This window comes from Corvus kubaryi, unplaced genomic scaffold (genome assembly GCF_017639235.1).
Source record: "Corvus kubaryi isolate FWS band 111438036 unplaced genomic scaffold, C.kubaryi_AGA036_p1.0 67, whole genome shotgun sequence".
In the NCBI taxonomy this organism is placed as follows: domain Eukaryota; kingdom Metazoa; phylum Chordata; class Aves; order Passeriformes; family Corvidae; genus Corvus; species Corvus kubaryi.
The window spans coordinates 4,609,388-4,626,607 of NW_024582055.1; the positions used below are offsets into that span (position 1 = coordinate 4,609,388).

General features: G+C 42.9%; 1 protein-coding gene across 1 annotated transcript in view; it reads right to left on the bottom strand.

Moving 5' to 3' along the window:
* The window catches only part of FAT4 (FAT atypical cadherin 4), a 126,432-nt gene that overhangs the window by 27,539 nt on the left and 81,673 nt on the right, over positions 1-17,220 (bottom strand). The window contains exons 7-9 of the mRNA XM_042048511.1: positions 10,997-11,177; positions 7,404-7,654; positions 671-5,020 (exon numbers count right to left, since the gene is read on the bottom strand). Coding sequence (XP_041904445.1) covers positions 671-5,020; positions 7,404-7,654; positions 10,997-11,177 — 4,782 coding nt within the window. The remainder of the gene's footprint in view (positions 1-670; positions 5,021-7,403; positions 7,655-10,996; positions 11,178-17,220) is intronic.

Here is a 17,220-nt window from a genome sequence, read left to right on the forward strand (position 1 = left end):
ACTGGTTAAAATTGTTCAGACCTTCCTTAAATATCCTACTCATGGCAGAAGCAAAGACCAGCCTGCTTTTGTAGGGTTGCAATGCTGCTGTGTTTGAATGTGTAATAAATATTAGAGAAAAAATACTCAGAAGGGGTAGGAATGCTGCAGACATTTCTGTGCTTAATGAAAAAAAATAAATGACAAAGGGACAAAATACAGAACAGAACAGAGAGGTTGGCCATTTTGCCTGAATTCTGCTTTTTCCCATATCCTTCATCTGTTTTCTGTCCTGCAAGTAATTTGGGGCAGAGGCTGATTTTCTTGCTTGGCACACTTCTAGCAGACTTGAAATGCTCCCACAATATGCATAACAATAACATGTACAGAAAAATCATACTTGAGCATTGGAATCGTTTCTACACATTTAATAAATTTAAATAGCTCTTATAAAAATCTTTCTGTTCTAATGCAAATCAGGTAAGTGAGATTTGCCTGGGGACAGACCTAAAATAAAATAATATTGAGGGCACCTGATCTTCTGAGTTTTCACACTATGAATACCTCATTTTGCATGACATCTTCATCTACTGGGGATGCTTGCATTCAGACAAGTTTGGGCTAAGAAGGCACATCTCCACACTCTCGCCATCTTTCCTGGACTGTAAGGTATAGAGGAGTAAAAGCGTACCTGTGTACCCGGTTTTACAAACGCAGTTGAAGCTTCCTGGGAAGTTCTGGCAGGCAGCACCATTTTTGCAGGGGTTGGAAAGGCACTCGTTGATGTCCCTCTCACAAGCCATGCCAGTGAAACCCTCCGGGCAGCTGCAGGAGAAGCCCCCCACCAGGTTGTGGCAAGTGCCGTCGTTGTGGCAGGGGGATGGGAGGCACTCGTCGATGTCGGTCTCGCACAGGCTCCCATCGTACCCTGGCAGGCACCTGCACACGAAGGGCCGCAGGGGCTCGTTGGCCACGATGATGACAGGGACGCTCTCGTGGGTCCTCAGGGCCGGGCTCACCGCCAGCCTCCTCAGGCAGCTCCCTCCGTTCTGGCAGGGGCTCTGCAGGCACCAGTCATGGTCCACAGCCTCGACCCGCACCCCACTCTGGCGGAAGAGAACGTCCTTGATGCTCTCGAAGAAGGTGGCCACGCCGCTGGGGTTCACGTACTGGTTGTTGCCGCGCTTGACGGCCGCCATCAGGAAGGTGTGGTTGCTGTCCTCGTACAGCCCGTAGAGCTGGATGGCCGTGCCCAGCCCCGTCAGCTGGGAGCTGGCGATGCGCAGGAAGTGCAGGTAGTGGTTGGTGAGGAAGTCGCGCACGCTGTGGGTGCTCAGGCGAAGGAGGATGCTGTTGTCGATGGTGGTGTTGCTGAAGCCCGTGAAGAAAATCCGGACGCTGCTGGTGACAGCGCCGTGTAGCCCATCATTGCTGAGGACAGCCAGGTCAAACGTGCCATCTGTGGACCTCGCCTGCGAGTGCAGCTCACAGGTGCCCCCAGGAATGCTGAAGAGGCTGGTGACTCCTGAGGTGAGGGAGCATTGGAAGCTGTCTAGCACATCTGGATCCTGTGGCTTTACATTGCCCAAAATTCCACCTGGGAAGAGGTTGCCATAATAATGAACAAAGATTTCCACTGTTCTGGGCTGAGATGGGTTGTCGTTTTGGTCTATTACCTTGATGTGCACAGTTCCTGTGGAAGACATCTGAGGAATGCCAGAGTCTCTCGTAATCACTGAGAGGTAGAAATCACTGATTTGCTCCCTGTCAATCTCCCTCGTCGTTGTCAGGACACCAGCGGTGCTGAGGCTGAAGTAGCTGGTGGCAGGGCCAGTGCTGAGCAAGTAATATGTGAAAGGACCTTGGTTGGGAGGGAGATCAGGATCTGACGACTGAAGCATCATCACCAGAGTTCCAGCACGGTTATTCTCCTGGACTTCTCCTTGGCTGGTGGACAAGGTAGGGCCATTGTCGTTAATATCTTCCAAAGTTACTAATAGAGAGGCACTGCCTGTTGCAGACGGTGTTCCCGAATCGATGGCCAGCACAGACAGGTTGTAGACAGGCAGCATTTCTCGATCCAGCTCTGCAGTGACCGTCACCTGTCCCGTCTGTGGGTTGATGGAAAAGGCGCTGTTCTCATTGCCAGACCCGATGAAATAGGAAAACCTGCTCCAGCTGGGGACAGAATCTGAATCAAAGGCACTGACGAATGTGACGTGGGTGCCTGGAGGAACACCCTCGCTAATTTGTATATTGTAGGTTCCCAAGGTAAAAACAGGAGGGTCGTTGGCATCCAGGATTGTGATATTAACAGTTACTTCATCTATATCTGCACCACGAATACTCCCCAAATTTTTTGCAAGGACTTTCAAAGAGATTCGTTCTTCTTTTTCTCTGTCAAGAGGTCCTGAAACATAGATCTGGCCACTTTTCTCATCTACCTGGAAGCCCTTCTTTCTGCTGTTGCCGAAGATGAGGTAGTGGACTTCTCCATCAATTCCCATATCACGATCACTTGCAAAAACTTCACCTACAACAGTACCTTTGGAGGCTGCCTCTGAAACCTCGAAATAATAAAGCTTGGACACAAAACGGGGCACATATTCATTTGTCCCTTCTAACTGGATGTTGACAGTAGCAAAGCTGCACCTCTCTTCATCTGGAACATTAAAAGCCTTTACTGTTAAATGGTAACTCTGCTTTGTTTCGTAATCTAAAAATCCCTGGGTGGTGATGGTTCCCGTGTTGGGATCAATGACAAAGAGGTCGCTGTCTGAGGACTGAATGGCATATGCAATCACAGCGTTAGATCCGGAGTCAGCATCAGTGGCGTTTAAACAAATAACAGTTGTCCCACTGGGGGCGTTTTCTAACACGGTGGGAAAGTAGTCCTCAGGGCTGAACGTGGGCGAGTTATCATTGACATCAATGACATTAACAGTGACACTGCAGTAGCCTGTTCTGGACACCCATCCTCCATCTGTGGCAGTAACAACCAGCTCGTGCTTTTGGTGTAACTCAAAATCAAGTGGTTTGGCTAGCGTCAGTGTACCAGTGGTTGTATTAATAGCAAAGATTCCAGCTTCATTTCCAGAGGAAATATTGTATCTGATCAATCCGTTCATAGCAGCATCTCTGTCTCGTGCTGACACCGTTCTGATCACTGTTCCAACAGAATGACTCTCCGGGATAGTAACACTCATACGGCTTTGGGAAAACTCAGGTGTATGGTAATTTTCTTCTGTCACTACAATTTCAACAGCTACCTCAGATGAGAGTGGGGGATTACCCTTGTCCTTGGCTTTCACTTTAAACAGGAGGTTTTTGTTCAAATCAGCCATTAGTGAAGACGACACAGAAATCCAGCCTGTACTCCTGTCCAGTCTGAATTTATTAGTTTTGCTCTCATCAGAGATGAAGTACTCCACTTCAGAATTCAAGCCAAAGTCCTTGTCATCCACTGCAGTGACTTTAATTAAGTTCGTGCCAACCCTCACGTTCTTAGTAACAGGAGTGAAATATTTAGGAGCGAGGAAGAGCGGTGCATTGTCATTGCTGTCTACTATGTTTATGGTGACAGTGGTCTCGCTCACTAAAGGAGGACTGCCCCGGTCTGATGATGTCACGACGAAGCTGTGCCTGTTGATGTTGACATTGCTGGAACCGCTGGAGTTTTGGTACCTTAAATACTGCTTGTTGAAAATCTCCCCCGTGGTTGCGTTAATGCGGAAGAACTCGGACTGGGATTTTATGAAGTAGAAGACTTGGCCATTGGACCCTTCATCTGGATCAGTGGCTGAAACCTGGGTAACCTTTAGCCCAATCCCAGGAAGCTCAGGACACTCCAGATAATAGGACGGTTTTATAAATCGTGGGGCGTTGTCATTGACATCCGTGACAAATATGGTGACATCTGTGCTCACCGTCCACCCAGAGTCATGGGCAGAGACCCTGATTCTGTAGCGGTCAGTGTCCTCCCTGTTCAGTGGTCTGCTGATGGTGATGTCCCCAGTGCTGGGATTTATGGTAAATGGGAGACTCGTATCCCTTATGGAGTACCTGCTCACTGCATTCACCCCGATGTCCTCATCTGACGTTGTGACTCGGGTTACTGTAAAACCCAGAGGTGCGTTTTCAGGCACAGAAGCACTGAATATCTGGGAAAACCTTGGAGCATTGTCATTTTCATCTAAAATATTAATGATAACTTTGACAGTCGTGCTCTGGAGCGGAGTGCCTTTATCCGAAGCTTTTATGGTTAGTGTGTACTGAGACAGTTTCTCCCTGTCCAAGGGCCTGATGCTTCTGATCTCACCAGTGGCTCGATTGATACTGAAACTATTTTCAGTATTGCCCTCGATTATTTCATAATTTAGCTGTCCATTTAGGCCACTGTCTCTGTCGACAGCAGCCACCGTCAGTATCTTCCTTGGGGACAGGTTCTCGGCTATTTCTGCAATGAAGGGATCTTGCTCAAACTCTGGCGCGTTATCATTGACATCAATCACTGACACTTCCAATTTCTTGTATGAGGAAAAGGGGGGAAAGCCCATGTCTCTGGCCTCAATCCACACCACGTATTTCTGGATGGCTTCAAAATCTAAAGCTTGCCCAACAGAAAGCTGTCCTGTCACCTGGTCCACCAGGAAGGTGCTGCCCAGGTTACCGCTGGCGATGTAGTAGGACAAAGAGCCTCCTCTGGCTGAAGATCCAGAGACCGTGGTGACAAGCGTCCCAACTGCTTGGTTTTCAGGAAATGTGAAGGTCTCCTGATCTGCCTGAACACGAGGAAATTCGGCTTTGTCCACAAACCTCACGGTGACCGTGGTAGAGTCTGTCTTGGGGTACCGGCCGCCATCCCTCACGTGGACAGAAATGGTGACTTCGGACTCTCCCACCAGTGGTTTTGCAGCCAGGATTGCCCCCCTTGCTGGATCAATGTGGAACTTCTCAGAGTTCTTCCCCATGAGGGAATAATGGAGCTCGGCATTGGAGCCAGCATCTGCATCGGTGACGGTCACAGCAAACACGAATGAGCCTGAAATGGAGAACAAAGGTAGGTCAGTCCTTTAATGAACGCACTGACTGTGAGAAACGTGACACCAGGTTTTCACTCGGAAGCGCATCCTGGAGCAGCATGCTCTTCCTTACGCTGCCCTGAGATTAACTGCTTTTTTCACAAGATGCTGAGTTCAGCAAGGGGCAGGTGAGTTTGCGAGTCCACAAGACATGCATGCAGCCAAACTATGTGGAGTTGGAAACTAGGACACTGCATTCAGAGAGACGGACGTACAGATCTCAGTAACTGCACTGGGAACTGGACCTGCAGCCTTTTGGAAGCCTACTTCTAGAACATTCACAGTATAAAAGCCACAAATCCACTAAGATTGAATGCTATTTTGATTTTTAAAATTACTCTTAGCTTATTTATCCATGAAAAAACTCCACCCTGGAATTCAAGGACTATTAAGGTTATGTAAGTGAACAGACAGTCCCCATGGACATTTACTCTACACACCCACCATATCCCTTGCAGTCCCTTCTCTTCCTATTCCCCAGGTACTGCTCCTTTCTCCCCACTAGCCCCTTACTTCTAGTTTTCTAAGAGTATTCCAAGGACAGTAACTAAGAGGACTGCATTTTTAAAAGCACACCAGTCCTCTGAGAAAGGGGAAAAATATAAATACAAAACTATTGCGCACTAGTACAATAACATGATTATACTCAGACTTTTCAGGTCTTTTGAATTTATGCTTCACAATAAGCTTGACTGATGGGCACCATTTGCATTGACCTCTGTATTTGCCCATCTGCAAGGAGAACCAAGGGCATTCTTCCTCACCGGACTTTACAGATCTAATGCGCGGCACGTCTTTCAAATTTGACGCTGTTCAAACAATTTGCAGAACACTGTTGATGTTTTATTGTTACTAAAATTTAGAAAATACCCAGTTTTATACAAAATCATGCCGTTTCCAACCTCTTAAGGGAAAATCATTTACAGGCAGGAATGGCTTTGACAGCATCCCTTAAAACTATACTTCACGTCACTATTTGTCATGTGCAGTGATTTGTACTCCAGGGGCAGGAATATTTAGACAAGAACAGTATTCAAATCCATGTGAGAAATGGGACAGGAAGAAATGAAGACTTTTTGCTTCGCTTATTCAAATTATATTATTATTATTACTAGTTTCCCCTTTTAAACTTCATTAAAAAATACCAGAAAGAAAAGAAAGTTGTAAATAAAAAGGTGGATGCATCCCTAGGTTTTTGCTAGGTTAAAAACAAAGTAAACATAGCTTAGGTTTCTAGTTGTACAAGATTTTATACAAGAAAGCACCCGAAAAGCTATTGCCAGAAAACATCAGGTCAACCTATGTGTACTCCTCGTGAAAAGAATTTAAAGGAACACCCCAAAACCAACCAGACAAAGTCACTGTGCCCTAGTCAGATTACACGAAGTTTCACCAAGGCAATAATAAAACAATTTCATAATGTTGTTCTGGAAACAGGGAAGAATTGTAAACAAATCTATTCTTCCATGAAAAGGAGAAGTATTTGCAGTTGTTTAAAATTTAGAGACAAAATCCAAGGCATGGGAATAAGCCTTTTTTTCTGTTAGAAGAAAACTTGTTTTGTAAACCATTTGTCATGGAATCCTCTCTGTAGGCATCACATATCCATGTATGTGTATGCATGTGAAAACATGAAACATGAACTGAATCAGAAATTAACTCCTGTGTTGAGTGAAGTAACTTTAATTTGGGTGTAGGCTCCACAAAAGGAAGATTGCTCCTTGGATTTACTTTTATTTTATTTTACTTCACCACTTGGCTCAAGGAAAGGCAACATATTTAACATCTGACACAGATACTGAATTTTTGGAAGAGGTTGTCAAAATCCTCTTTAAGAATTGCTCAGAGGAGACTTTCAGAAATAAAACCAGGCCATTGTCTTCCTAACCCTGGCAAATTAATCACGTTTTTGAGTGGGTGCTCATTTACAGTATGTCTACTTTACGTAACTACAGGAACGTAATTGAATTTGGATGGGAGGAACAGAGTAGAAAAAGCCTGCTAAATTGTGGATGGTAAATTCAGGTTTGTTTTTCCTCATTCCCATGGAACACAAAGATAATACCAGGAGAACAGCTGCAGAGGAACATCTCAAACATTTCTGGTGGCACAGATTTGCATTTCATTAAGATGTTGCCCGGAGAAGCTGTGGATGACCCATCCCTGGATGTGTTACAGGCCAAGTTGAGATGGGACTTAGAGCAATCTAATTTAGTGGAAGATGTCCCATGGCAGGTGGGTTGGTGCTAGATGATCTTTAAGGTCCCTTCCAATCCAAACCATTCCGTGATTCTCTGTTTATGGAAGCGCTTTTATGCCAAGCACTACCCGTGACCAGGTTACCTGAAGCAGCGGGCGATGGGACGTGGGTGACGTAGGGGTGGTGCTGGAATTTGGGTGGGTTGTCGTTCACGTCGGCCACAGACACGAGCACGCTGGTGGAACTGGAGAGAGCCCTGGGGAAGCCCCCGTCGCTCGCCACCACCACCAGGGTGTAGTTCTCCCTCGCCTCTCGATCGAGGAGCGCACTGGTGATGATCTGTCCCGTAGAAGGGTTGATGGTGAATTGCGAATTGCCGCCCGTAAGCCTGTAGCTGTTTGAAAGGAAAACCATGGAAGAAAAACTGGATTAGTATTTCAAAAGGCAGCCTGCTGCCTTAAGATAATAACCATTTTCTATACTCTTCAGACCACCATGCTGATGGGTATCAATACAGTCAGATTTTTTTCTGACTTTCCACCTGTCCCCACTGTTTTTCGTATTTCAAAGCCTGTCATAAACGACATAAACGATATTTCCAGGCATAGTTGTTTAACACACATAGATTTCTAATACATGAGTAGCTGACTGAGCCTTTGGATATTTGAAGATACCATCAGACATACTCTTAAAACTGCCTACTGGAGGCATCCTCTAGGGCTGATTTCCCTGGGCATTAATTTCCCCGCATTAAGTGTTACTCCAAAAGGCTGATGTACCTCTTAACTGAATCTGCAGAATATAACTAGAAAAAGTACTGTTTTCTGAAACAAAAGGACGACAGTTTTACAAAATGAAATGAGGATTTAATATCCATATTGTTTCCTGATGCTAAGTTTTGCTATTCAAGATTTCAATGTTAATTTACAGTAATTCATAGCAAATTAATAACCAGAGAGCTCTGGTAACAGAGACTAATTGGCACCAGAGTTTGACTCTTGGTGGGTGTATGTGTGCGCACACATCCCTGTGTGATTTGATAAGAACTGACTCTGCTCACTGCAGCATGTCGTACGGGCTACCTCTGGCTCCTTACCACACCGAGTTTGTCCCTTCTCTTGGAATGCTTATCCAGCTTGTGTTCACACAGAATGAATCTCAAAGGTTGATTTTTAAAGGTACTTGGTTAATATTACCTTTTTAAATAATTTGTATAATGGATTTTTGAGAAAACAATGGAAACAAAAACTGGCTAAAATGAACAATTCTCATGTTCAATATTATAACCCAACACAGCTGTGGTTAGCATTGCTCCTCTGGTAGAGCACAGTAGCAGCTTTTTTAGGTAATTCTGTGAAAGATTCAGAAGAAAGTGCCTTTAATGAAAGAGATTAATATTCCTATCTTCACCTCTTTAAGACCAGAGCAGGTTATGACAGCAATAATAACACAGCCCAGAAGCTGCACCAACAGGATTGAGAGCCAGCCTGTGTAATAAGCTGTGGCAACTTCTCCTGCTCAGTCATTAATCTCTACACAATGCCATGAGTACACTTTAATTGCTTAATTACGATATAATGTGAGGGCCATATGCAGTTATTCTCCAGCCATAGCAATGTGCATCTAGAATAGAAAGAATGTGCACAAAGCCTAAAGCACCACTTAAATCTGCCTAAACGGCAGCAGCACAGGCACATTTCATCCGTGCTTTGCAGTGATTTAACCCTGCATGAGGTGTTGCAGAGACAGAAACTTTCTCTTCTGTGTTTCCACATTAATGTAGTAGCTCAAATGTTAGCACTGGCAAGATACCATGATTTTTTTTTTTAAAGGAAATAATAAAGACATATTGTATTTGTCATAAGATTATTTGAATTATATCTGCATGTAAACCAACTGGACAATGTAAATGTGTCTCAACATAACTGCAAAAAATCCAGAATAAACACAAAAAACCTAAACAAAACAAAAACCAAAAACCCCTTGAAACTCTAATGGTGACAAGTGGCATAAAAGGAATTTGATCCAAACACTTAAAATCTGGCCTTTTGACTCTTATGTCTGCTATATTTAGACATAAGACTGCTCAAGTGTGCCTTGCCATTTACAACCCCATCGCCCTCCTTTAATGACTTCACAGGTTATCACCAGAAACAAGAGAAGAAGAGTTGGCACATATGGACAGGTGACAGTTTTCCAGAAGATTAACTTCTTTCAAAACACAGCACATTTTTTGACTTTAAGTGAAAATGTTAGCCAAGGATTTTAAATATCCCTTTTGGAAACCAAAGGTTTAATTTTGAAACAGACTTTAACAAGACTGAAAAGAAGTTCTGAGTGCTCAACACCTCTGACAAGACGACCTTGCATGTTCTGGTCCTTCTGGCTTTCACCGGTTTTGTAATACCAGTCATATTTTAAGATCTACTTTAAATGCTGAATCTGGACAAGTTCTGTCCAAGAAAAACAAAGTCTGTTCCTGAGCCTAAAGAGTGTAAAACAAAACCTGAAAACAATTTTTAATAGCTACTTATGAAGGGAAAAAAAAATTATCAACTAATTCTATGATGAGGTACTGAGTGAATGACAAAAGACTAATAGCAGAGATATTAAAGCAATTTAACCACACTAAAGAAATCCAAGAGCACTCTGATAATTTCTGATTATGGGACGTAATCATTACAGTCATTCATGATTTGCATGAAATTCTTTTTTTCTAAAGGAGCTTGTGCCAGAAATAGTTTTTTAGACTAAGAGTGAATAGAATTAAAAGCTTCATTGTTTCACAATTTAATAAATTTAAATTGTGGATGATTTTCAAATATCTAAAGATGTCTAAACGTCAAGCTTCTATTTTTGGCTTGTAGCTAGTTGGAAAGAAAATATTTCAGTATTTTATAGACATTGCTTTGCCATAACATAGTTCTGTTTTATTTTACTTCCTTTAAAAAAAAGTGACACAGAGGTATTCCTGTGCTCTTTGAAGAAGGAACTGAGGTACTAACAAAAGGTAAATAAAGAAGCTACTTTTATATCCTGCTTTGTGAGTTTGGAAACAGTGATGTTTGCAGCCACAGTAGTTAAATGTGGTAAGATTAAGAACTAATAGAAAATTTGCTTTGCATTCCATTCACAATGTATCTGTCCTCAGTGGATAATCTTCAGCTTGTCACTGCCACTCAGCATCTTCATTACTCTTGTCTGTGGAACTGGGAATGGCCAGTGTTCAGCCCAGTGACCAGTGAAGTTCCATCAACTGAGCCCTGAAAACCCTTTGGCATTTAGTGCAAAAATGCCAAATTCTAACTCTTTACTGGTTTTCTGAATGACAAACTTTATGCCTATCTTTGTGTGATTTTCATGTTAAACTGAAGACATTAACTGACCAAAAATTTACTACAGGAACATGCTGGCTTGCAGTGAAAATTGTTCACTTCATGAAAAGGTGTGAATGCAGTAACATGGCAGGTAGTGGGTGCAGGTGCAAGTTAAACTGGCTTCCTTTTCACTCAGTAAAAAAATAAAGTAACTCCACAACTCTATTTGTCCTTAATATAACTCTAAAAGCCTATGAACAACAAAAAGACAGATTTGCCCAAGTAATTTAGTTACACACATAAAGCTGTTCTATTTTGTCTTACAGCTTTAAGGCACGTTGGTGATGGACACTGGGGAAAAAGAAAACTTCAGGCAAGATATGAGGCAGTATTCCACGGAGCAACAGTAATCGACCTACCTAATAACAGCATTTGTAGAAGCATCAGCATCTGAGGAGTTTACGAGCAAAATATCTGTCCCCGTGGGAGCATCCTCCGGAACAGTGGCAAAATACACGTTAAAGGCAAACGTGGGGACATTGTCATTGACATCATCCACTGTGACAGCAACAGTTCCAGTGCCAGTGAGGGCAGGAGATCCTGCAGGAAAGGGGGGATACAAAGTGCTAGAGGTTACAAACACCAGCATGCTAATCGGAGGTCTGCCAGCCCTGATTTAGAGCTGAGCGCTTGAGCATGTCACAGTTCACAGAGCAAGACAGGCAGCTCAACACAGAGGACAGGGTCAGGTTTGTTTCAAAGTCGTCTTGACATAAAGTACAAGCAGTGAAAGACAAAGAAAACAAAACAAAAAAAAAAATTATTTCTCTTGCTCCATCTAATTCCAGAAATATTTTGTAATACAAGCTCAGTGGAAAAAGATGGTCTTGGAACTGCTCAGAAAGCCTTCCTGTAACAATTAGGACCAGTTTGGAGATGTGGTTGACTTTGCTATTTCTCTGCGAGAAGACCTTCAAAGGTGGCACTCTGACAGCCGTGAAGACTCCAGCCCTCAATTTATTTGTCCACAAAACAAATGGAGTGGAAACAGTGGCAAAACCCAGCTTTCCATGTGGCTTTTTCACTGCCAGTCACAGCCCTGACCTGGGGAGACCTTCTGGGAGTGGGTGAGAAGGCTGCAATGAGTCTCCAGCCCTGTTCAGACTCATTTTCTCCATAGAAGCGACCATCTATAGCAGCAAATAATGCTTGCTTCAATGGGATACTGGCTTACGAGAAATCAGGCTGAACTTATTTAACCCAGGGCTTTCATCCTCCTTGTTATTCTAAACTTAACTCTGATGAGCAGCAACGAGCATCAAGTAGCATGTTTATTCATGTGCAATCTCTCAGTATTTGCTCTCTTAAGCTTTTCCTTTGTCAAATGCAAAAAAAGACAATGGAGACTTTTACAAGTTCATGTTAGTTTTGTCAGTCCATTCATTACACTTCTTTTCAGCCAAGAATCAGCAACATCTCCTGCTAACCAAATTCTTCACTGAGGGTCCCCTGGAAAAAAGGGATTATTCCTTTCTTTGAATACACAGGAAGGAGAAGGAAAAAGTGATAGCAGAGCATAAAACACTTAAGTTATGGCCCCTTTTACTCAAGAGACAGATGATGACCATGCCTGTTTTACCCAAGACTGCATTGCTTTCCCCTTCCATCTCAGATACAACAATTCAGCATTTGCTGGACTGGGAAAAAAGCAATGATAATGAAATGCTTTGGGCCAGAGGCTGGTGGAGTCCTTGCCGTGAGGCAGGCATATTACACGGAGCTGTCACTTGATGGAACGCAGGCTGCCCCGTGTGACCGCCCCAGTCCTTCCAGCCCGGCAGATGATTGGGTCACTGCTATCCGAGGTTATTGCTGGAGCTCAACCTTAGGGCTGGGAAGGAGGCAGGCTCTGCTCTTGGGTCTCATCTGCTCCTGGCAAGGGCTCCAAACACAAAGTTTTTATATAAAAGGAGAAATAACAACCCATTTTCCCACATGTTAACCCTTGAAGGCTGAAGAAGCACCGCACTGCACTGCAGGAAGAAGCTGGGAGCAGCCTTTGCACAGGAAGGAGGATTTTTCACCACAAAATGCTTCACAGTAACGTGGTTTAATGCCCAAATGGGCTGAATGACAGAGCTTCCAATTGAAAGGTGTTATAAATCTCACAAGGCTGGGTTTGGAGGCTGCTGATCAGAGGGGAAGGATCACAACGCCGAGGAAAGAACGTGCAAGCCAAGGAGTATAGGTTTCACATCACACAATAGAGGCCTTTCTCAGCTCTAGTCTGAGGTAATTCACTCTGCCAATTAATACGCTTTCAGCCAGGAAAGTTACATTAAGGCAATAAGTCTGACTCATTTTTTAGCCTTTTTTTTTTTAACTCACGATTTTGTCATTTAGCCAAACACATATAGATAGAAAAGCCTGCAAAAGTGTTCTTGATTGCTGAAATATTGCCTGTGAAGTGTTTATTATTACTGCATTAAACGAAAGAGAGTCCTCAGTGGCGTTTGCTGCATGTGTCATCAAGCTCTGGCCTTCCAAACGCATTTTATTGACATTCATCTTGCAGCTAATGAAATGAAAGGTTGAAAGTTGTAAAGTTTTGCAGCTGATTAAACAATTTATATATAATTCAGAAATTAATCTTGGGCAAGTCACATTCAAAGAGCATCAGTAATGCAATTCAGCCTGGAAAAGAAAGTTAGCTCACAGCTAAAACCTGAAACTCGCTGTTTTAAACGTATTTGCTAAGTCAAAGCCAAGGCCAGAAAATTCACTCCATGGGTTCAGTCACAAAAATGAACAGAGGTGGCAGCGCCTTTAGATCCCAACCTTTGCCTCATACCCCAATCCCTTATTCTCCAATTCCCCTTCCTCCCTGGAAGTGTGTCCAAGGCACCATGCAGTGCAGTATGGGCTCATTTGTGTCAGCCTCAGAGAAGGGACTGTACCAGCCAAGGCTGAGCACTGCACTAACAAAATTAGCTGGGGTAACATTAGTAACCCAGACCTCATCAACACTAGCTTGTGGCTGCAGAGTGCTCACAGAGACATCCCAGAAGTCCAATATTAATTCAGCTGTTTGTAACATCCCAAGTCACTGCTCCTCAGCTCAAAACCCCAAAACTTTCTCTTCTTACTTAGATGGAAAAACTCACGTATTTACATTGGTTTCCTGTCTGTGTACTTACCCAAATATGCTTTTTTCCCTCTAAGTAAAATATCACGTCCACAAATTTACTCCTTTATTCTGTTACACCGAAAGATAAAGTTGCAATTTCACTGAGAGTCCTCAAAGCTTTTACTCAGTTGAAATTAAACTACTAGCTCACATTTCTGCAGTTACTGAGAAATGTAAGAAGAGGAAATTACAAATGAAGTAATTTCATATGGAAAAGAAATAGCTCGGGGCCAAATTCTACCGTCCTCAGTGAACTTCCAGTGAAAGCTGTGCTTGCATAAGGACCACAGAATTTGGCCCTTGGTAATAAGCAGGTTTCATAAAATGTACATGTCATATTTGTGGTGAGAGAAGTAGTTTCCATGGTCAGGCTGAGTTCCCAGATTTCTCAGTTTTGCTTCAATAGCAAATCTCCCCCAAGTCAGTTATTCATATTATGGTAGAGCATCACCCCTATTTTATTCAAACTGCTCTTAATATTTTGCATAAATAAGGGCAGTAAATTCAGTGTAAATTCTGCAATATTAGCCAGACAAACAAGATGACCCCAAACCTTTCCTAATAAACCAGACATGTTACAACCTACCTAAAATTGCTGTACACAGCCACACAAGCCTCTGAGTACTTTTAAAAACAGCCCTGAGGGCTAAAGCCACAAACATACACTTTTCCCTCAGTGAACTTCCATTAAAAATTCCTGTGATTTTTCATGATAGCCTGGCTATGTTTCGGAAGAAGCAGCAACTCTTTCTTTGTCAGACACTCCTCATTTAGAGTATTTCTCTGGTGTTATACAACTAGCAGGTTTCTTCCCAAATCCCAAAATACCATGTCTCACAGAGGCTTAGAATATCCATGTTGGAAAAAAAGTTTTCTAGAAGGATTGAGGAGTGAAGGAACCATCAAATGATGAATAACCAGAGAACATAAAATTGACTACGTGAACTAAATGGGAGAGATCAAGTTGGCTGTTCCTGTTCAGTGAGTATCAAATCTTTAAAATTTATAAGATGGTGCTATTCATGTATTATCATTATTATTCTGAATTTCCCATCTCTGTGTGCTGAGGTCTGTTTCTGTGAACTGCACAGTTTATTTTCTAGGTGGCAGCTGTACATATACACTAAGCAGACGGTCCCACAGACGTCCACACACGTCATTGTTGAAACAGAGATTAACCTGGGATAGTGTCAAAATAGTAACACTGAGTTCAGGGGGAAAACTGCTTCCCACGGACGCTCTCCCAAAAATTTCAGCTTTTTTGCTTACATCTGCAAGTAAACATGTGTCTGGGGATGAAGAGAAGGAGCAGACCTTGGGAGCCTGCTCCTTGGGGGCCCGTGGCAGAGGATGAGTTACAGAGAGAGGTTATGAGAGGCCACCTTGGGATCGGCCAGCACTGGGCTGTGGCTCTCCTCTCTGCAAGAGACACTGGAGGAAGCGACAGGAAGAAACAGCCATGGGGAATGTGGGTCAGGCAGGGGCACGGGGCACGATCTCTCTTGTCCCAGCAAGGTGGCAAAGAACTACAAGCAAGTTTTCTGCTCCATTCACCTATGCTTGCTTGCAGCTGATCACCACAAAAAATATGATGATATTTGCAATTTGTCACTTTAGAAATGGTAACAAGCCCTCTCAATTTTTTCCTCTCCCTGTCCAGGAGAGGTGGGATGAAAAATAATGGCTCTGTGCATCAATACAAGTAGAAGAAAGGAAACAAAATGCAGGAAGGTGACCGTGGGGAGAAATACAATTTACCTGACAATCTCTATTTCTCAAATGCTGGATAACCAGCAAAGAGAGGACAATACACCTTTCTGGATGAACTCATCATAAGCCACTCATTCCCCCCACTTATGCTGATGCTTTGAACCCACAAAGTCACCCACAAGGGATGCACCTAAAGGCTACTTTCACTTTTGCCTTGGTCTATCCACAGCACCCTATGTGCTTGTCCCTTGTCCTGCGGAATGGGAAAAGGAAGCTGTTTGGGCTCCGTGGAATCCCCAAACACATGGCAGTGTCTGCTCTGGTACATGTTCACCTCTCCATACCACATCTGGGTGAGTGAGGAATGATCAGAGCACTTAGTGCACTGGAGCAGCAAGAAAAAAAACCATGGAAGGAAACCTGCAAAGCCATTTAGGTTCTTCAAGAAAGCTCAGGAAAAGATGATGCTATTGGAAATTATCTCGGCTGCACGGTGCTGTTTGGCTCACAGCAAAAATTAGAAATAGGAGAATGTGTCCAGCACACCATCCACATATTGTTTGAAGCCTTAATGGCTTCTAGGTCCTGTCTGCACCATGGTTAGCACAGCAGATAGTAAAACCATCATTCCTTTCAGAAAGCAGGAACTCAAAAGTTTTTGCCAGCACTAAGATATCTAAATCACGTGCTAGAAAACTAACAGTAAACTTAAGCAAAAAAGCCACAGATACATTTCACTAAAATGAAAGAAAAAAAGGATTAAAATGAAATAAAATGAATCTAAATGGCTAATCAAGACTCATACTGCAGGCAGTTTACCATGTTTTGTGGTAAATTAAACACATCATTATGCTGAAAATTGGAAAGCGATTTAACAGAAATGGAATTTTTGCCTCACTGAAATGTGTTGCTTTGCAACAAAGCGGATTTCACTTCTCCAGTCAAACACTGTGAATGAGTCCCAGGACTAGGACTTGTATGTGTTATCACAGAGAATTAACTTTTACACTCAAGTAGACAAGGCCTTTCTCACAATAAAGTGGCCAATCTTTCTAAATGCATTTAAATGCAGAGCGTGCTGAGCCTCCCTCAACTGGTGAGTCCTAAAATAAATATGGAGCTAGATTAAGTGAAAATGCAACAAGCCTGCATTACACTTTGCATTCCTAGTGCACATGAACCTTGATTTGGAACATGGACGACTTTAACTTCTTTTCCAAGAACAAAGAAGAAACTGCGCATGTGAAATGAGAAAAAGCAGCAGCTCTTTTTACAAGATTGCACCACAAATATTTGTCCTGGCTGGGTATGTTGACTGTGCTTTGTTTTCTTCTTACTCAATTTTTCACCACAGGCTGTCATGCTAAGTCTTAAAAAAACTGGTGAGCCTAGATTATTTTGAGACAAAAGCTCAAGTAAGTGGCTAATAAAAGATATTAAAAAGTTAGAAGCTGTACTCTCAGTCAGGTCAGCTGGTGACCGTGGTGAATGAGACCATGCAGGAAACTCAAATTTTCAACATTTCTGAGTGTGTCAAATTTGATTTAACAGAACTTGTACTTCAAAACCCAAGGGAATAGATTGATAGCTGGGACAGATCTGTACTTTTGCAGGGATTATCTAACAAGAAAAAAAAAAAAAAAAGGAAAAGGGACTCTCTGTACTACATCAGGTATTAGAAAATTCAGTATCATCCCCCATCTAGCAGCCTAAATAAACTGGGAGCAAACGAAACTAAATTTGAGA